The sequence below is a fragment of the Symphalangus syndactylus genome, chromosome 1 (assembly GCF_028878055.3).
Source record: "Symphalangus syndactylus isolate Jambi chromosome 1, NHGRI_mSymSyn1-v2.1_pri, whole genome shotgun sequence".
In the NCBI taxonomy this organism is placed as follows: domain Eukaryota; kingdom Metazoa; phylum Chordata; class Mammalia; order Primates; family Hylobatidae; genus Symphalangus; species Symphalangus syndactylus.
This window is the reverse complement of record NC_072423.2, coordinates 28,384,892-28,406,710: the sequence shown is the minus strand read 5'-3', so window position 1 is coordinate 28,406,710 and position 21,819 is coordinate 28,384,892. Positions and strand designations below refer to the sequence as shown.

The 21,819-nt window shown below is 45.1% G+C and overlaps 1 protein-coding gene across 15 annotated transcripts in view; it reads left to right on the top strand.

The window, feature by feature from the left end:
- Window positions 1-21,819, top strand: part of NEDD4L (NEDD4 like E3 ubiquitin protein ligase) — a 368,499-nt gene that overhangs the window by 122,350 nt on the left and 224,330 nt on the right. For 13 of the 15 annotated variants that reach the window (XM_055297882.2, XM_055297880.2, XM_055297875.2 and 10 more), the window contains exon 2: window positions 6,478-6,551. In XM_055297882.2, coding sequence (XP_055153857.1) covers window positions 6,478-6,551 — 74 coding nt within the window. Of the gene's footprint in view, window positions 1-262; window positions 280-6,477; window positions 6,552-21,819 lie in introns of those variants that run through there. The other 2 variants (XM_055297929.2, XM_055297918.2) reach the window with 1 other exon arrangement.

Genomic DNA, 21,819 nt, shown 5'->3' with positions numbered 1-21,819 from the left:
TATATATTTGTCCAAACTCACGGAGTGTACAATACCAAGAGTGAGCCCTAAGGTAAACGATGGGCTTCGGGTGATTTTGATGTGTGAATTGTAACAGGGATACTACTCTGGTGCAGGATGTTGATCATGGGGGAGGCTGTGAGTGTGTCGCGGTAGGGGGTACGTAGGAAATCTCCATGCCTTCTGCTCAATTTTGCTGTGACCCTAAAACTGCTCTAAAAAGTGTAATCTTAAAAATGCATGAAATAGGATCCTGTCTCAGGACTGGTGCAAGAGCAGGTAGGAATGGAAAGAGTGACTGTGGCTGCTGTGTAGCAGGCACACGATGGGCATGGTCCATATGCTGGCTTAGTTATTTTTTAAAGCAACTAAAGTTAAGTAATGTATATATAACTTACATATTTATGTGGTCCAAAAAACACTGGTCATCTGTTTTAATCCAGAGAGTGTTTACCCTAAGCCTGCAAATGTGATGGGTAATAGCTAGAACTAGAAGAGTACTTCAGAATATGGAAGGTAAATACATGAATTAATTTAGGTAAGAGTGACAAAACAGTGGAAGTCCCTGACTTAGAACTTATTGTCCGCCTGGACAGCTGGTGTACGTGATCCTGGGGTTACAGTGGCTCCCTGTGCAGGAAGAACACTATTTCCCAGCTCAGATATCATCTTTTTAGGAGAGTACTTTTTAGGAGAGTACCCGCCATTGTGGAAAATAAGGATAAAGGATAACAAGTTACCTCCTTAAGACAAAGTCATAAGAGAAATGGTAAATTCCAGTATCTTGAGTTTTGAGTTGGAACTTGAAATTTATTTTACCGCAAGAACGCTGTTGATGGATTATGTATTTTATAGACTTTGTGGGTGGCCATGGGAATCTAGTAACTGCTTATGCACAGTTTATATGAGTAGGGCTGCTGGATTTCCAGATGACGCTCTCGCAACTGAACCTTCAGATTACCACCTGTTTCTCAGTTTGGACACTATTTATTAGTGTGCTGCTGTCACTTATGGCTCGGGCACCTTATCTTGTTTTATGTCTTGATGAAGAATTAGAAAATTCAGTGTAAAAGAAAAACATATGTAAAGCTTATAGAATCACCCCGTTACACAATAACAATGCAGAACAATAGATTAATAACAGGAAGAGATGCTGAAACTTCTCTTCAGCCTAGTTTCTACTCTGCTGTTTCTTCTCTGCATTGTACAGCCAATCTATGAATAATATTTTCATTGTCTAAGCAAAGCCACCTTAGCTAAATATTTAATTCTACTGGAGTCATAAACAGGGTTCAAAATGTCACACATAGATTTTATGAAACTAATAAAATGCTTCAGAAAGTACAATGGCTCAGCCTGGGGCCACTGCATCTGATAATTTGGTTACACACCTTGTCATGTGCTTCCTAAAAGAATGATGATGGCTGCTTATCTGTGTTTAAGCTTGTCATTTTGAGGAAACAAAGATAAGACATTTTTGCTGTGTCTCTAAAATGCATGTGTAAACTATTTTTATAGAGTAATGCTTCAGAGAGGAGTAAAATTTCCTGCAACAGGTGCTTGTAAACAGTAATTGCTCAGTAAAGGTCACCTCCCAGCTGTTGCCTACATGTTACATAAGAGAACCCCTTCACATCTTCCATATTTGCAGCTCTGTACCTTTGTGAGTCACCTAAAAAATAACTCATAGGGTTGTTTATTTTTCTTTCTTTCTTTTTTTTTTCTTTGAGACAGGGTCTCACTCTGTCGCCCAGGCTGGAGTGCAATGGTGCAATCTCGGCTCACTGCAACCTCCACCTCCTGGGTTCAAGCGATTCTCCTGCCTCCATTCTCCTCCCTCAGCCTCCTGAGTAGCTGGGACTACTGGCATGCATCACCACGTCCAGCTAGTTTTATATTTTTAGTAGAGACAGGGTTTTCACCATGTTGGTCAGGCTGGTCTTGAACTCCTGACCTTAAGTGATCCACCCATCTTGGCCTCCCAAAGTGCTGGGATTACAGGCGTGAGCCACCGCGCCTGGCAGGTTTGTTTTTCTTATGACAAAATCAAGCCTGGATGGTGTCGTTAACAGTGAAGTTAAAATTTTTCTTTTGCTTTCCTTAATATTTCCTTTTTTTTTTTTTTTTTTAACAAAAGTCTGGTTTCTAAACCAAAATATTTAATGCTTCAAAAGGAAAAAAATGCAAGTAAGTCCAAAGAAATGATTCATTTTCCAGAGGTAATCACTACTAACATCAACCTTTCCGGGTCTTTTTCTATGCAGCTATATCATTGACATTTTTAAAAAAATGAGATTACATTGTACTGGAGGGTAGACTGCTGGTCTACCCTACCAGCAACTTTTGGTTTTGGATGGGAATAAACAGAAAAAGTCTCATCTCCAGTTCATTTCTGGGGAGGGTCAGGAGGTGGGGGGTGCTTGGCTCTACTCCCTTCATATGGTTTTTCCTTCTTTATTTCCAGGATCTTCCCCATTTCGCAGAGAGACATGGATGAGAATGAAGGCTGCTGAGTGGGAGGGGCTTGTGGGGCCAGTTTGGAAGAGGCCTCATACCTTTTGGCCACATTCCATTGGCCAGGACTTAGTCACATGACTGCACCTAACTTCAAGGAAGACTGGGAAATGTAGTCAAGTTGCACGTCTGGGTAGAAAAGGGACACCTTTCTGTGGAACAGCTAGCATGTTTGTAACTCAATTTTATAAACCATTTTGAAACTTTTTTTAAAAAAAGCTTATTTCAGACACATTTTTATGTGCTGGATCTGCTCACTTCTCCATCTCTATCTTGTTAAAATTTCTTGCCAGAATCTCTGTCCAATTGTTTTCCCTCCTTCTGCCCTGTACCCTCACAGCAGCCACAGTGGTTCTTTCAAAGACTGAAGCTACATTTTGTCACTCGCCTGCTTAAAACTTTACAGTGCTTCCCCCCCAGTGGTCGGGATAATGTCCACCCTCTCCTGAGGCTGGCCTCTGTGGTCCGTGACCCCATCAGGTCCCACGGTGCCCCACATTGACTCTGCCATCCTTCACCAGCTTCCCCCCATCACACGGGGCTTGCTGTCAGCCCTTCCTGCAACTCCCAGCCCCGCTGCACCACTCGGCCTCCTTCCTTCAGGCTTCAGCTCCGGTGTCTTTTTGCCAAAGAAGCCTTTCCTGATCTCTCAGCCATAAATGTTCCTCTCCCCAGTTGCTTTTTCCCTCTCCCTCTACTCAGTTGCTTTTGTTTAACTGTCATATTGTCTTTGGAGCACTTGCCACCATCAGAAATTATCTTGCATTATGTATTTATAGTCTGTCTTCCGCCTACTAGATGGTGGGTTGCTTGAGGCAGAAACTCTGTCTTGTTTACATCTCTATCTCCAGGTAACGTGTCTGGCACATGATGGGTACTCAGTAAATACTTGTGGAATAAAGAAATGTCATTACAGGTTCTCTGTGCATTAAAATTTTTTAGAAATGGGGTGTTGCAGCCAGGCACAGTGGCTCATGCCTGTAATCCCAGCACTTTGGGAGGCTGAGGCTGGTGTATCACCTGAGGTCAGGAGTTCAAGACCAGCCTGGGCAACATGGTGAAACCCCATCTCTACTAAAAATACAAAAATTAGCTGGGCGTGGTGGCACACACCTGTAATGTCAGCTACTCGGGAGGCTGAAGCAGAAGAATCGCTTGAACCTGGGAGGTGGAGGTTGCAGTGAGCTGAGATCCTACCCCTGCACTCCAGCCTGGGTGATAGAGTGAGACTCTGTCTCAAAAAAAAAAAAAAAAAAAGAATGGGGTGTTGCTATGTTGCCCAGGCTAGAGTGCAGTAGCTTTCCACAGGCGTGATCATAGTGCACTGCAGCCTTGAGCTCCTGGACTCAAGTGATCCTCATGCTTCAGCCCTTCCCCGAGTAGCTGGTACTATAGGTACTTCAGGTTTTGAAGCATGTGTAAAAAATACTCTAGCAGTGACATCATTTGAGCTGAGCAGGCCATGGAGGCATCAGATGATTAGCAGCAGGGTACAACTTGTTGTGAGAACCAGAAAAGAGCCTTGGCCTACATAACATCCTGTGCTAAAGAAAGAACCTTGACTCCCAGCCCGTGAGTGTTCCAGAGATGGGCAGAGCAGTCCCTGCAGCGCTTCAGGGAACAGGGAAGAGTAGTTAACCCCTGATGCTTCTGTAAGCACTTTGAGACGCCCTTTGGTATAGTAGGGTATTGTCTTAGTTATCCCTGACTTGCCTGGTGTTACTTTACATCCCTTAATCCTTTCACGAAGACTGGCAAACACATTCAGTCCTGCCAGCCTTGAAAGCAGGCCATGTTTGAAACAACATTGGCACAAACGAGTTGAGAGCATCTTCTTTACCATATTCATGTTCTTTACTGTATTATGAGGACACCGTGCTTGCCACTTGGGCAGTCTTGTGTTGGGATACCTGCTTGGATGGACGGTTGGGTGGATGGAAGACTTCTGGAGTGTGAAGTATCTCAAGGATGTGTGTCCATTGCATGGATGTATGTTTGATCTATGCAGCTAATTGACAAGGATCCACCATCCTGTACCCTCCATGTTTTATTTTTGCTCTGCCATTGTTCTCTTCGACATTCTATAATCATTGAGGTTTTCTTGCCCTCACCTAGGTCTTGACTAAACATGTTGGGTAGATGAATTTCGTATTACTTCTTTCTTGCGCTGTCAGCCATTGTGTTCTTGGGGACTCCATCCTGAGCCTTTTTTTTTTTTTTTTTTTTTTTGAGACGGAGTCTCAAAAACAAGGCAGGTGACAGGTGAGGAGAGTGCCAGCCGCTGGATTCTCCCTCAGTCCCGTGCTGTGGCCATTGGTGACCCCTAGATTTCAGTGCCCCTGCCTGACACTGAAGTCCCTCTATAAAGAAGCCCCTTTCTAGCTAGCTGTTCCATCCCGCACACCCCCACAGAAGCCTTTTGCTGCCATTAGTAAGCACACCTCTATTTTCTCACCTGTGATAGATCATGCATGATTGAGTTTTGTCTATTAAGGCAATTGATAAGTTACTAAAATGGCACCAAAAGAAATTAGAAAAAAAATTGTTGCAAATGTCAGTGAAATCTTCTAAAAAACTATTGTGCTTAGAAAATGCCTCAAGTGACTAACGGAGGCTTAGGACTCTGAGTGGTGTCACAAGGAACCTTATACACAGGGACACTGACATCAGCCTGTACTGTCACCCAGGCTGGAGTGCAGTGGTGTGATCTTGGTTCACTGTAAGCTCCGCCTCCCGGGTTCAAGCAATTCTTCTGCCTCAGCCTCCTGAGTAGCTAGGATTACAGGTGCATGCCACCATGTCTGGCTAAATTTTGTATTTTTAGTAGAGACAGGGTTTCACCATGTTGGTCAGGCTGGTCTCGAACTCCTGGCCTCGTGATCCGCCTGCCTCGGCCTCCCAAAGTGCTGGGATTACAGGCATGAGCCACCACACCTGGCCCTTGAGCCATTTTTTATTCTCGCTTTTAGGCTAGGTTTCTGCAGATCTTGGTTATAACTGCCAGCTCTACATTGATAACTGCTGAGTGAGTCTCTAACTCAGACCAGACGTTTCTCCCCATTTAGTGATACATGTTTTCCATCCGATTGCTTCATAGACACCTTGGACACAGTCCTCTATTTCAATTTATGTTGACAGTTCATGACCCAAACTGGAAACCTGAGCTATCCTGGACTTCTGCCTACCACCTTCTCCTAGGCCATCTCACCTGTCCTAAATGTCGTAGCCCTTAACTAGTTCTCTAAGCTGTCATAGGGTCCTGTACTGCTGGGCTGTTTGTTGCCTTCAGTAGAGCCTGGAGTATATTCATGTCTGTATTTCAAGGCCCCGGGCATAAGAGCTTCTTAGGAAATATTGGAATGAATGAAGAAATGATGAATAAATGAACAAATGAACAGTTGATTGATTTCCAAGACACTTTGGGGTGGTTTCCATTTAGAATGGTTTTTATTTCTTTTTACTGGAACTAAGGAATTATTTTTGCTTGTTGATGCCAACATTTTAAAAGCACTATAATTTTGAAATGTTTTACCACATTAAATTCTTTTCTCTTGCAGGTCACATACAAATATGTCAACTTCAAAAGAGGAATTATTTGTTATATTTATGCAAACTTGTGGCACTTGGACATTTATCTAGATGGTTTTTTGTGCGTGATTGTGTTCTTGGTACAGCTGGAAAATCTAACTTTAAATGGCAGGAGTAATTGATCTTAATGACTTACTTTGAATTAAACTTGTGCTTAATTAACTTGGATGTTGTAAGTGTCTAGAGTCACAGACTTTTAGAGTTGGAATATTGCTTTTTGAACTTCAGTGTAAGGAAGAATTGCTTATGCTTGAATTGATTTGTTCTGTATCCCAATACTGGACTGAGTAGAAATCAATGACTTTAATATTGGATGAGAGAGTGATTGATTGAATATCAGGTTTTTAACCTCTTTTTTTGTTCTCCTTCTCACAGGGAGAGTCCCGTATTCTCAGAGTAAAAGTTGTTTCTGGAATTGATCTTGCCAAAAAGGACATCTTTGGAGCCAGGTATGTTGGCTTTGTTTTTATGTCTGTGGACTTCTGAAAAATGACAAGCAGTTTTCAAATTCAGGCACTCATCAGAATCACCTGGAGGACTTCTTAAGACAAAGCTGGCTGAGCCCCACCTGCAGGGATTCTGATTTAGTAAGTGATGCTGGTCCAGCTGGTTCCAGGACCACATTTTGCACAGGGCTTCTGGACTTAGCATCACAATGGTAGTTAACAGGCTTGTTCTTCACATGGGCTAATTTCATGAGATTAGCTTCTGGTGTTGTATTCTCAGTAGAAAAATACAGTTTGGGACTATGGCTGTGCTTATTTTAATACTTTAAAAAATATTTCTAACTTAGGGAAACATAAAAGTGTCATTTTGTTTCTAGGAGAACTGGATATTCTTGACGTGTATAATCTGAATTAAGAGATCGGGTGATTTGGGGCGGATGTGGTGATTTCTGTGGCATTTCTAGAAGTACCAGCAGGGAAGCAGCCAGATCTTTCTGTGTGTTTCACCTTTTTTATTTTCAGTATTGCACTTGATGTTCCTGTATCTTTAGATCAGCCCTTTTGTTCCTATTGGCTGTCAGCGATGTGTTGCATGAAGTTATTGGACTGGGAGCAGGGTGAGGGTGGAGCCACGTGGCACTAGAATTTAACCAGATTTTGGAGACCAAAGATCTTTTGAACTTTAAACCTAGAATGGACATGAGTGATGTTCTAGTCCAACTTTTCCATTTTATGGTTGACAAAGCTTAAATCCAGAAAGGTTAAACTACCTGTGCAGGTCACGTGGGCCAGTGATGTTTGAGGAGTGACAGGAACACTCCTCCTGCCTCTACCCAGTACGTTTTCCTTTGTGGCACAGTAGCCTGAAAATACTGTGGGGTTTAACAATGAAGGCAGGTGACTGGTGAGGAGAGTTCCGGCCACTGGATTCTCCCTGTCAGTCCCCTGTGCAGTGGCCCTTGGTGACCCCTAGATTTCAGTGCCCCTGCCTGACACTGAAGTCCCTCTGTAAAGAAGCCCCTTTCTAGCTAGCTAGCTGTTCCATCCCGCACACCCCCACAGAAACCTTTTGCTGCCATTAGTAAGCATGCCTCTATTTTCTCACCTGTGATAGATCATGCATGATTGAGTTTTGTCTATTAAAGCAATTGTTAAGTTACTAAAATGGCACCAAAAGAATTAGAAAAAAATTTGTTGCAAATGTCAGTAAAATCTTTTAAAAAACTATTGTACTTAGAAGTGCCTCAAGTGACTAACGGAGGCTTAGGACTCTGAGTGGCGTCACAAAGAACCTTATACACAGGGACACTGACATCAGCCTGTACTGCTGATAGTGTCAGAGTGAAGCAAATCCCACCTGAAGGCACTCTCTTGCTTGACCGTGAAGTCACACTGAGTGGTTCACCATGTGCCTGCATTCATGCAAGGATAAGCCAGGTCTCTAGGCATGGGCAGAAGCATCCCTGCTTCCCTTCTCTTCCCTTTCAGAGCAACACTTTCAGCCATTTCCATGAGTCTGGGCTCTTGTTACCCAGCTGAAATACTGTTTCCTGAAACTCACAAGTTTGCTATCTACCAAAGCCCACCTTATGCCCTGCCTTTCCATGAAGCCTGTCAAGAAAATTCCAAGAAAGAAGATTTGATATTCCTGTATCAAAGCGTGTGTCTTTCCTCTCCTAATCCCTCTTAGCTGCCACAGTAGGTGCAGTGTCATTTTAGCTTTTGCAGATGCATTACCTGGTGGTTTCCTAGTATTTCTTTCACTTGCTTTTATTACTAGATTAGAAATTTACGGCCGGGCGCGGTGGCTCACGCTTGTAATCCCAGCACTTTGGGAGGCCGAGGCGGGTGGATCACGAGGTCAGGAGATCGAGACCACGGTGAAACCCCGTCTCTACTAAAAATACAAAAAATTAGCCGGGCGTGGTGGCGGGCGCCTGTAGTCCCAGCTACTCGGAGAAGCTGAGGCAGGAGAATGGCGTGAACCTGGGAGGTGGAGCTTGCAGTGAGCCGAGATTGTGCCACTGCACTCCAGCCTGGGTGACAGAGTGAGACTCCGTCTCAAAAAAAAAAAAAAAAAAAAGAAATTTACTGGGGACAGACATCTTTTTAATGTCGTTCTCCTACTACTTAACATATAGCACCAAGGGAAAAAAAAACAAAAATTATCTTTTAAAAATGTAAACATTTGCATGCCGACTGGTAGTGGATTGTGCTCTTACGTTAAAATATGTATTCTCACTCTTTCCAATGAAATCTATAGTGCTGAAGGAGGAAGTTGGATTTAGAAAATTTTGGTGATTTCTTTTTAAGCTCGATTGGGTTTTTATTTTGTTTTATCCAAACTCTTCCATTAAAAAAAAAAAAATTGATTCACATTGTATTTCTAAGCAAGTTAAGTAGATTTAAGATTGAATTTGTAGTGGAATTAGCCTCCAAATCTTAGAAGAGCAGATTTGAACCTTGAATTTTTACTGTTTAGATAATAGCAGGCAGGGTCATTTCTAAGGGACATGGTGGAAAGGAATATTCGTGATATTAATTAGAAAGATAAATCGTACTGTGGCCAGGTGGACCAAGTGCCAGAAAATGCATCAGAAACTCTGAACCCTGGTTCTGGTCTTCATTTTCTTAGATTGATAAGTAGGCACACACATCCCTGCTTTCCTCCCTCCTCTGAAGTGCTGCAGTTCTTCAGGGATGCATTTGTCAGTGGGTCTGAGATGCAAGTGTGAGGTGACAGTGTGGGTTAATGCCATCTTGGCGTCTCGCTCTGGAGTGGCACTGCTTATTGCCTTAAAATTTTGCCAGACGACCTGCATTCTCCCTCCATGCTATCTTGGGCAAATCCCTTAAAACCACTCATGCCACCGTATATTAGTGTACAACAAGGATAGCAGTTTATTTGTAACTGGCATGTGGAGAAGAACCCCAAAGTGACTTCCGTTGGCAGCAGCTCTGTTGTGTTTCAAGGTAGCAGTCACCGGGCGGAGGTTTGGTAGTGTCCTGTCTGGCAGCCACCGTCTCCTTTAGAGCCCTGGGCCACCGGCATGCCTTTTCTCCAAGTCTCTTCCCTGAGTATTCCCCCCACCTCTGTGCCTGATCAGACACCTTATTCTCCCTCAGCAGCAAAAAGGCCGGGTAAGCATTGGAGCCCTTGCTATAGACAGGATAATGGGTGGAAGAGGAAGGGCATTTTCATGAGAGGCATTTCAGAGCCTTTAAAGTGGCAGAAATCCTGTAGACAATGATGTGTTTAAAATCAGGGATTTGCATCTCTGGGACTCCGACTCCTTTGTTTCCAAGGGAGGTTCCCTGGGCCACTTGGCCTGAGGTTGGGAAGGGATTGGTGGTTGGGGGGCAGAATGTGATGTTTGGGGATGCAGGATGGTCGGGGCGGGTGATGGTGGGAAGACTGGAGCACGTCATCTCTCCTTGCCCTTCCGAGGTGGTGATGGAAGCTGCCTCCAGCTCCAGCTCAGAGGCCGGGGTTTCTGGGACACTAGGTGTGGGGCCTCCCTCCTAGCTGGAGGTGGCCCCTTCCCCCTTGAGAGGCCTGTGCCTGAAATGCCCTTGTCCTTTTTGGCCGTCTCTGCCCCAGTCCAGTATTTAGGATCCAAGATCATTTTCAGCTCCTTCCAGCCAAGTCTCACTTTATTAAAGGAGCCTTTGTTCAGAGCAGATTGGATAACTGAGCTGCGACTCCACTTGAACATCTGAGCAGTTGGCCCACGTGGGAAACAGCAATGGCAGAGAAAGATGCTTCCCTTTGGACCATACCTTGAGGACAAAAAAGGGCAGTCATATAATCATAGAATCTGTCATCTAAACTGGGACGCTTTTGTCTGGAATGAATGCGACATTGAATGGGACGTCCGGACAGAAGATGTAAATTGAGACTGCAGTCACCCTAGGTCAGACACGTCCAGCCTTTATTATCTATATCATGGGAAAAAAAAATGGCATGTGATTTTTTTTTTCCCCAAAACAGCTTAAAAAAATGCTAAGCAAAAGAAAAAAAAAATAAAAAGCACCTTTGAAAAAAGCAGGCCTCACGTAAAATGCCACTAAGACATCAAAAGAGAAGTAAAACCCTGCTCAAAACAAGCCCACATGGGGTGGCCACAGCTCACCGTTGTGTGCCTGTGTCCCGTTTCTGCTGTCCCCTTTCCCAAGGATGTACCCTGCCCTAACCTCACCCCTATCTGGCGACTCCTTCAGTGGCCCATCCTATGTTCACCAGCTGGGGCCCCATCTCTTCCGTCACACAGGCTGTTGCTCTGGCCCCTAGCAGACCTCTCCCTGTCTCTGGGGTGTCCATGACCCCTGGGAAGTGCTGTGCATAGTTCTATCTGTGAGGTTGACTTGTTGTTTTATACTTAGAATTGTTTCTTTCTCCTGAAATTAGATTTTTCTCCTCTGATGACTAGGATTCTATTTTATTTATTTATTTTTATTTTCCAGGACCTATTATAGCACATAGCACCTAACAGGTTCTCAGGAAGTATTTACCAAAAGATTGCATGAAGTGAGCCCGTTCTTCTTCCCTCTCTCCTTCCCTCCCTTTCCCATCCCTTCACTAGAAACTCACATTCACTAAATATGCCATGAAGTCGCTGCCTTTTGCCTTTGCCTGTGTTTTCCCCTCTGCCTGGCATCTGCTCACATCCTTTCTGGCAACTGCCCTCTCATGTGTCAGGGCCCAGTTTAGGTGGCAACACTCCTGCTGAGGCCCCTGCTCCCCTCATCACCCCAGCCCAAGAGGACAGAACACTGCTGCCCCGCTCATCACCCCAGCCCAAGGGGACAAAACACTGCTGCCCCGCTCATCACCCCAGCCCAAGAGGACAGAACACTGCTGCCCCGCTCATCACCCCAGCCCAAGAGGACAGAACACTGCTGCCCCCGTCATCACCCCAGCCCAAGAGGACAGAACACTGCTGCCCCCCTCATCACCCCAGCCCAAGGGGACAGAACACTGCTGCCCCGCTTATCACTCCAGCCCAAGGGGACAGAACACTGCTGCCGGCCTCATCACCCCAGCCCAAGGGGACAGAACACTGCTGCCCCCCTCATCACCCCAGCCCAAGAGGACAGAACACTGCTGCCCCCCTCATCACCCCAGCCCAAGGGGACAGAACACTGCTGCCCCCCTCATCACCCCAGCCCAAGGGGACAGAACACTGCTGCCCCCCTCATCACCCCAGCCCAAGGGGACAGAACACTGCTGCCCCGCTCATCACCCCAGCCCAAGGGGACAGAACACCACTGCTCCTGGGGCTATAGCAGGTCTACAAGTTCCCTCCTCCTGCGGCCCCTTGTCTTAGCGGACTTGGGAGGCTCAGAGACTCCAGCCCTGTCTTATTGCTGTTTGCAGGTCTGGAAATCTTGGCACATGACAGTTGCCTGGTAAACAGCCTTGAATTCATTGAATGGAACACAATATGGTGTGCTGTGGCACCTGATGGCCAGCCTGGAGGAAGGGGTACTTTTTTCTCATTGTCATGAAGGTCCCATTGGCTCTTCAAGCATCTCTCCCAAGCATCCAGGAGAGGTGCTTATTTCTCATTCTCACAAAGGCTCTTTGTGGACCAGCACAGGAGGCCTGCCTAGGGGTTGGATGAAAAGTGAACATAGATAGAGGAGGTTAAGGGAAGCAAGCTCAAGACTGGGCTCTGAGAAAAGAATCTGGGGGAGTCAGTGGGATGGCAGGCAAGGAACGGTCTCCGTTTGATGCTGATGTTTGTGCAGAATGACTACTTTATACCCTATAGAAGGAACACACTCTCTTCTTGTGGTAGGTCCCAGAAATTTCTGCTTAGGGGTACATGAAGCCCAGCTGGGATTGGGCACAGAAGGTCATGGCTCTGCACCTGACCCTCACCTTAGGGGTCAGGAGAGAGCCAAGGACACGAGTGATGGGTTAGGGAGGACGCAGGCACCATGGAGTGCCGTGGCCATCCTTCCATAGAGGAGAGGTACAGGTGGCGAGGCAGGCACCAGGCAGCCGCCAACAGGGTCAGGAACCAAGGCAGGTCCAGGAAACAGAGGCCAAAACAGCAGCAGGAACCTCAGGCTCAGCAGACCACTGACTCTTCTGGATGTCTTTTAGGCACTCTGTGGTGGGGCAGGAACAAGTCCTTGGTGTTTGGCCATGGTGAAGCGTGCAGTTAGGGTAGGTGAGTCATGCTTTCTTAACATGGGTGTAAGGAAGGAGGGTAGTGAGTTTCAGCAGCTCATGTTTCTTGAGCACTTGTTGTGTGCCAGATATGGTTTGAATTGTTTACATGGGAGCTCATTGGGTCCTCCCAGCAAAGTCCTATGCAGCAGGCACTATTGTTCTTTTTGCAGATAAAGAAACTGAGGCAAGAAAAATTTAGTAAGTTGTAGAGCTAGGTATTGAGCCAGGGCCTAATCTCTTAAGAGAAATTAGTTAGAAGCTGTTACTTGAGTGCTCACAGGTTGGCTGGCAATGCGTATGGAACCCAATGTAATGTCATTAGATTCTGCCTAAATTTTGTGAAGAGGGGATTTCCATTTGATAGGTAAGAAAACTGAGAGGTTATCATCAGCCTGAGATCAAACAAGGGTATAGGGAGTGGTGCGACCCATTAAATTCAGATTTATGTGACTTCTGATGCTGTGCTCAGTGATAGATCTCTTCTTGAGGATAAAAGTTTGAGAATTGAATGGGACTAGATGACTATTAGGGTTCCTCGAAAACCCTGAGATTTCTTTTTTTGAGGGGTACCTTTTTGTGTTAGCAGATTTAAAGAGCTGGCCATTGTATTTGATGGTAGCTGAGTAAGCCTTTTGAATTGGAGTGTCATCAACTATTATTAGATTTAGAATAGGTATATTTTGCTAAGTAAGATCTTAAAGTTTTTCTTTTAAACTTAGGATAGCTTTTCAAATTTCAAACTGTTCTTTTTCAGTAAGCTCAAGACATTTAACCTTTTGTCTTAGGTTTAAAGCAGTCATTAAATAGGGTCATTTTAATGCAACTTTTTAAACCTAACTCCCCTCCCTTTTTCTCCTTAATTATGATCAGTGGCTTCATTTGAGGTTACCTGGCATGCATTTGAGACTATAAAGCTGCTTTCTTAAAACTCAGCAATGTCGGCTGAGACAAACCAACTATAGAATCTCATGCTTTCATAAAGAAGGTTGCAAGACATTCCTTCACAGTTGCTCCTTTATTGTGTGTGATGAGCCATTGGCATCAAACCTGCTTGGGTTGCTATCAGTTTTTCTTTTGGGAGCTGGTGACTTGAAATTTAAAACACACAGGGGCTCAAGGGTATTGGAGGGACATGGCAGAAAGTCCTTCTGCCGCCTAGTGATTAAGAGTGATGGGGTCCTAACTCTGTGTAAGGATAGCTCTTTGACACAGCTCACCTCAGTCCCCTTTACCTAGATTTAAGTTGTTAGCATTTTGCTGTATTTGCTCCATCTCTTTTTTCCCTGAAGTATTCAAAAGTGAATTACGGACATCATGACTTTTAGTTCCTAAATACTTCAGCCCAAACCTCTAAAATACAAGAACATGTTTCTATATAACTGTAGTACTGTTCTCACAAAATTAAGACTAATTGTCTAATGGACTCTATTACCTGATCCATTATCTGAATTTCCCCAGCTGACCCTAAAATGCCTTTTACAGCTGGACTGTTTAAACCAGAATTCAATTGAGAATTCTGTATTGCATTTAATTGGTAGGTCTATTAAGACACTCAACCTAGAATAGTGATAAAAGCTTTTTACTCTTGGTCTCTTTGCAAACTGGGGACCCCCAGCCAGCAACACCTCACCTGGGTCTCACTCTACCATGCTGGGGTCCCCCAGCTCACCTGTGTTATAGCTTGTACCCGTGTTCAGTGGTTCCCGAGTTCTTACATGGCACCCAAGAAGAGTGAGGATATGCTGGACATTGAAGGGTGAGGAGGGCAGACTAGAATTTTACTGAACAATGGAATAGCTCTTGGTGGAGAGGGACTGCAGTCAGGTGCTTCTCTCCTTCCCATGTGGCTGGGCCCAGGGCTTTTTATGAGCTCAGAATAGGGGAGGGGCAGGCTGCAGGTAGTACTGGAAAAGGCAACATTTGATTCATTAAAAGGCGTTGTTCAGAAAGAATCAATCAGGAAAGGGTGGGCAAACAGGAACAGAAGTTCTCACTCTGGGTTGTGGGTTTCCTCCAGGACCAGCAGTCCAGTCTTTCAGCCTTCAGGCTGTTTTTGGCTCAAAGATGGGGGTTTCACTGGGGACCCTCCCCTATCTGCCAAGGCATTTGGCTGCTTCCTATCACTATCAATAGTCTGTCCCCTTCAACGACTTGTAGGAAGGTTGTTTCACTTACCACATTCCATCGTGTCCTGGTGGCATCATCAATGAATGAACGTGTTCTTTTCCCCGTGTTTCTTGTACGTACTGTGTATTGGAAGTTGGACTAAAGGCTTGATCAAATTTGAGGCAGGAATGGGTGAGGCTACATGCGACTGGAAGGACACAATGACTGGTTCTGCCATAATCAGTGATTAAAATTGATCCCTGGGTTAATGTGGGGGCAGTCTCATCCCTCTGCTGTCAAAAATTAACATTTTTTTTTCTCCAGGTGACCAGCAAGTAATGAGGGAGGGGCTGTTTTGGCACTGTATACCTGCGAATTTTAAATATTGATTTACTTCCAAAGGATTGGAAATTTTGTTTTTTCTTTCTTTGCCCTCCTTTGAAAACATTGTACAAAGTAAATCTCCTTCTTTTACTAATGGATAAACTTCTGAAAGAGGCTGAACATACGTTGAAGTCCCTTTGCTCAACTGTAAGCCCTTCTGGATCAGAGGTCAGACCAAACTTTGCAGACAGTTGGACCAAACTTTGCAGTTTATTTGGCCTGTGGAGCACTGAAACAAAAAAATACAAATCCTGAGCCAACGTTTGGGAGATCCCATATTATAATACAAATCCAGATTTCCAGGTTTCTGGAAGGTCTTGGCAATCTAGCCACACTGAGCCTGCATCTGTGCAAGGCTGCATGGCTAGAGGTGTGTGCTGGGCACGCCCATTAGGTGGGACCGCACCCTTTTGGCCACCAGGGACTGTACACCTCCTGTTGTTTTCATGGGGCTGGTTTCCCTTGCTGACACGTGGCCATGAGGTCCCTCAAGGTACAGGCCGGCATTTGGACTTGTCCTCTGCACCGTTTCTTCGTTAGCATTTAGAACTGACTTCTCCTCTTCCTCCCCCATTGAGGAGCAGCACCTTACTGTGTGCAGAGTCTGTCTGTGATCTGCAGGCTCTTTGCAGAGCTACATTTCCCTCCAGAGGCCTTGCTGAGCAGCCTTCGCTGTCTAGGGCATTGCTGAGAATCACAACATCAACACTAATGGCCCTTGGGCCAAAAAGTGTTTGTCTTAAAATCCCTGCACCAAATAGCTTGTGCAATTACTCCTGTGAGAGCCCCAGAGGATCTAACTCTTAGGCTGTTTGTTCTAGTTGTATTCCTTCCCACCCCCCAAACCGAAATGACATTAAAGGATAGTAACTCTCTCCCGCAAATATAGATAAAAACCTCTTTACTCCCTAACAACCACACAACTGTTTACATTTTTGTGTTTACCTCCTAGTCTTTAAGTATATGAATGCATGCAACATCCTTTAAAAATATGTCAATCCTAGGCTCCACATCACCCAGCCCACCAGGTTTCCCAGAGGGAAGCACTGGAAATGGCAGACGGGTAAATGCACAGGGCTGGCAAATCTCCATTCTGCAGGAGGCTTGCTGTGCTATATAGCCAGCGCCACAATAATGGATCTTTCTAATGATCTGGAATCACTGAGCAAAGACTGTGCCATGTTCAGTATACACTAAGTGAGCATGCAGGGGATATATGATCAGTTTACAAACATTTCCACATAAGCTTTTTTCTCTCTCCCACTCCAGTTTTGGTAAATAAAAGAGCAAACTAGACTGTTTCTCTCTCTCTCTCTCTCTCTCTCTCTCTCTCCCTCCCCCCCCTCCCTCTCTCACTCTCCCCCTCCCTCCCTCCCTCTCTCACTCTCCCCCTCCCTCCCTCCCTCTCTCACTCTCCCCCTCCCTCCCTCCCTCTTTCACTCTCCCCCTCCCTCCCTCCCTCTCTCACTCTCCCCCTCCCTCCCTCCCTCTCTCACTCTCCCCCTCCCTCCCTCCCTCTCTCACTCTCCCCCTCCCTCCCTCCCTCTCTCACTCTCCCCCTCCCTCCCTCCCTCTCTCACTCTCCCCCTCCCTCCCTCCCTCTCCGTCCCTGTCTCTCTCTCCTCCCTCCCTCATTCTCTTTGTCTTCCTCTCTCCTCCTCCTTCCTTCCTTGCTTCATTTTTCCCCCTCATCTCTCTCTTCCCCACCCTTTTTAAAAAGAGACAGGAGTCTTGCTCTGTTGCACAGGTTAGAGTGCAGTGGTGCAATCACAGCTCACTGTAACCTCAAACTCCTGAGCTCAAGCGGTCCTCCTGCCTCAGCCTTCCCAGTGGCTGGGAGTACAGGCACACTACCATGCCCAGCTAATGTTTAAAAATTTTTATAGAGATGTTGTCTTGCTGTGTTGCCCAGGCGGGTCTCAAACTCCTTACCTCAAGTGACCCTCCCGCCTTGGCCTCTGAAAGTGCTGGAATTACAGGTGCAAACCACTGTGCCCAGCCAGACAGGTCACTTTTCTGTACCATTCCCTGATGTTGTGAGATTAGTGAGAGTCCCTACTGCAGAACCTTGTTCACGTTGCCCTGACTCCTGATGCATGGATATTTGCTGTTACCAAAGACACCTCTGCTTTACCAAATGTTTTGACAGAGTGGAAGGAAAACCACAAGACTTCTTGCCCTCGTTTTCTTCAGTCTAGAATGATGCTGGGGTCGCGGAGTCTGTAGGGCAGAGAATCTGATGTGTTTTTTAGTAAGCGGAAGGTGTCTGACACCTACTAGATGTCTGACAAATTTTGTTAATCTGGTCAGAATGGAGCCTGAGAAAATTAAATTAAAAAGCTGCTGAGGAGTGCTGGGGTCGCGTTTTTGACATAAATACAAAGGCACCAATAGGGCCAAAAATATGAGGCCAGTCCTAGGGCTGGTGAAGTTTGGATCCCCTGCCTCACATTGTGTCCTGAGCCCCTGGCCCCTTCCTGCACCTCTCCCTGAGCCGCTGGCCCCTCCTCATCCCTTCCTCTCTTTTGTCTTCCGCTGTCTTTGCCTGTGCCCCCACTCCCATGCCCTGACTCTGGAGTCTTTGTCTTAATTCATTCCGTTTGTCTCGCTGTCTTCCTCTGTTTTCCTTTTCTTGCGGGGAGGAAGGGTAGAAAGAGTGTAAGAAGCTGAAGTATGAGGAAGGGAAGGTTGCCAACTCGAGATGAGTCAGAAATGAAAGCAGTTCTGAATGTGTAAGACAATGAGGAAAATATTTATTTTACAAAAATTGAACTACCAACCAAGGCTGCAGGAACACAGCCAGAAGGTGCTGTGTAGGGAGAGGTGTGCGTTAGGATGCTGGAGCGTGGCTGCCGGCGTCCCCACCCCAGGAGGAAGGGACTCGTTTCTCTGAACCTTGTTAATGGTTCTCCCCATTGTAGACAGTGAGGACTGGCTCTCTACCCCATCCTCAGTGGGTGCAGCTTTGGGGAGGCCGTGAGGCTGGTGATCTTGGGGCCTACTATGCGTCTGTGTTATTGAAGGTAACAGTGTCCCTTCTACCCAAAAGTCATGCTTTTAAAAATGCACAATCTTGAATCCATTTGGCAAACATCTTTGGAACTCCAGAATGTTGTCTTTCTCAGATATGTATCGCCTATGTTGTATTACTTCGTTTGCTAAGAAACATTGTCATCGACTTTATAAAATTATTGAATAATTCTATTTGGGGGAGAAGCCTGGAAGCTAAGATTTTAAAGGTTATTTATAAGTTAAGTGAACTGGCAAATTCTTAAATGGTAAATAAAACCTTTTCTACATGCTATAGGTAGTTATCTAAATCAGGGCCTAGCAAGCTTTTTTATTTATTTTCCTATAAAAAGCCAGATACTAAGTAGTTGAGGCTTTGCAGGACTTATGGTCTCTGACATAGCACTAAAGCAGCCTTGGGCAATATATAAACCAAGGGGCATGTCTGTGAGCTCATGGTCCGCAGGCTGCAGTTTGCCAACCTCTGATGTTATAAGCCATTGATTTTCTACAACATATATATTTAGAACTGGGAGTGTCAGTGTTATTTTGTCATGGTTTCCAGATTAAACTCTTTCACAGAGCTGCTGGTCGGTCAATGACAGACTAATTCTGCTAGCATTGACTTTCTGGGCCAGGGAATAATGGGGTTCCTAGATAGTGCAGTAGCTTTTTATTTATTTTCTTTTCCATTCAAGGGCAACATGCTTAAAATACAGCATATGAAGCTTTTGGATATCCACTGTAAATTTTAAGGTCTAAAAAATGAATGCAATTGTAAAATGTTTTTGCCTTAGAGAAAATACTCTCACTGCTTTGTGTTATAAATACATGAAAAATAATGATGAATTAAATGCATACAAGCAGATGCAGACATAATTTAGATTAGTGTATTGCAATTAAAATATTGCCCACTTTCTCTATGGAATATTCGTTGGACTTATGACCTTAGTGTAAGTAATGTTTAATAAGGAATCTGCAATGTGTAACTCCTCCGTAAATTATTAAAAGGACTGGCCTTCCTACTGTATAATATCAACACAAGGGATAGAAAATATGCCTGGATTCTTAATGAATGTGTGCTAACATTCCTTCTGGCATAGTAATGTGTAGTAAATACACTTCAAGGGTTGTTCGCATTTTTATCCATCATTGTTATAGGCACGTTATTGTGTGTCTCTCCTATTGAAGAACTGATTGGTCATTGTTTTAAGCTTCTGTGACTTTTAGATGCTTAAAACTAGGCATTCGTGGTAGGAAAGTAGAGAAACATTTGGAAGAAATACTGCTTTTGAAGTTTGGGAGTGGCTGGTAGAAAAATCAAACTAGGCTAGTCTTACAGCTTTATCACACTTTTGTTTTTTTTCCTAGTAGGAAAATGATAGTATTGGTTGTATATTATCTCAAAACACTCTCTCTGACGCTGACTTGAATCACGTGGGAGTTCATTGAGAACAGGGATTTTAAGTTGGTTAGGTGATTTTAAACATTATTTAGCAAATCTGGAAAACAAAAGAGAAATTTTCAAATATCTTTCTTCCGGGGTGGTGTACTGGCTCTCTGGAGTGTGATTGCATCTTCTCTTGTTATTACATATGTAGTAGAACCATCATGTTCTTGAAATGAGACTTCAACCACTAGTGGGGCCATATAATTCAGGATCTTTTGTTTGTCCTTACATAGTTTCTTGGCCTGGAATGTCAAAATATCAGAAACTGTTCTTTCTCTGGAATCATCTGTCTCCGTGATGGCCTCGCCATCTGTACAGTCATCCAAGCTAGGGACCCAAGAGTCATCCTTTACTCTCTCATCTTTCCGGCTGCTGTGTTTGGCTTTCAGTGTTTGTATAGAGCAGGGGTCTCCAACTCCTGTGGTGTGTTAGGAAGTGGGCCGCACAGCAGGAGGTGAGCCATGGGTGGGCAGGCGAAACTTCCTCTGTATTTACAGCCACTCCCCATCATTCGCGTTGCTGCCTGAGCTCCACTTCCTGTCGGATCAGCCACCAGCATTAGATTCTCATAGGAGCGTGAACCCTATTGTGGAACTTTGCATGTGAGGGATCTAGGTTGCACGCTCCTTATGAGAATCTAATGCCTGATGATCTGTCACTGTCCCCCATCACCCCTAGATGGGACCATCTATTTGCAGGAAAACAAGCTCAGGGCTCCACTGATTCTGTATTATGATGAGTTGTATAATTATTTCATTATCTATTACAGTGTAATAATAATAGAAATAAAGTGCACCATAAATGTAATGCCCTTGAATCATCTCCAAACCATCCACCCCACTCCCCCAACCCCCGAACCAGCCTGGAGAAAAAGTGTCTTCCACAAAACCAGTCCCTGGTGCCAAAAAGGTTGGAGACTGCTGGTGTAGAGGACTCCTCAAGCAGTGTCTGTATCTGCCCTATTCTCTCTATCCCTCAACCTAGGTGTAGAATTCTATCTCTAAGACACAGACAGACCGTGTTTCTGCCCGGGCAAACACTTCAGTGATTGTGCATTGCCCTGGGTGAACGGGGGCACAGAGGTCTTTGTGACACCCTGCAATGCATCCCTCTCCGAGCCGCCGTGTGCTCTTCCTGCTCTGTGCCTTGCCGGTGCCCAGAACCGCCCCCTTCTCCCTCTTTGCACAACTGCCTTGCTCTTGTCCTTTCTCAGGCCAGTGCTGCTGATCTGTGTGTGTGACCCGGGTGCACAGTCCTTGGCCCTGTGCAGGTCTCTGTGGTGGCACTTAGCATATGGCGCTAAGATTCTCCCTGACAGGCCTTCAGCGCCACAAGGGCCATCACCGAGTCCTGCACATCCTGCTCTAGTCCCACATCAGCCCAGGGGCGTTGAGCTGAGGACAGCTCCCTACCCCCTTTCTGTGCTTGGCCGACTCCAGCGCCCGTTCTTCTGCCCCTCCTTGGCTCTGCCTCCCTACCCCTTGGCTGAATCTCTCCTCCTTTCGTGCTTGTTCTCTAGGTGACTTATTCAGGCCCATATTTTCATTACCCTTGCATTTCATTAATTTTCTCATTTATTTTATTCTGTAGGTTTAAGACATTCTTTAAAACATGCAGGTTCTGAATTTTAATAATATAAAAGTCCTCTATGAGTGCCCATCACATTGCTTTTCTGTCTTCCCTACATTAAAGTTAGCACTGATGCCTTTGTGTTTAAGGAAAGCCTCCTGCAGAGGGGCTCTGCCCATGTAAGTTCATTAGAGGGCCGGTGTGCAGTCTCTGTCACCTGAAGGCCTCTTGACTGTCTATTCCTGCTCCAGCTCTATCGAGGTGTATTGGGGGGTTACAGCACCCTCTGGTGGCCATATTGTCAGGTGCATTTTTGTTCTAGCCAAATAAAATGATACACAAATCGAACAGTCGATTGGAGTTGTTTTTCAGAGGACGTCCTTAATTCACATTTTGTGTGTTTCAGCAGGTATTTAAGCCATTCTCAAAAGTGACACTTACGCAGAGGAGAGAATGACTTTATTTAAGTAATTTCTACTTTTTACGTAGCTGGTTTTAAAGTAGGTAATACATAGTCTTAAACTTTATTTCCCATTTATTTCTTTCTTTTCTCTCAGAGAATTTCTTAAACT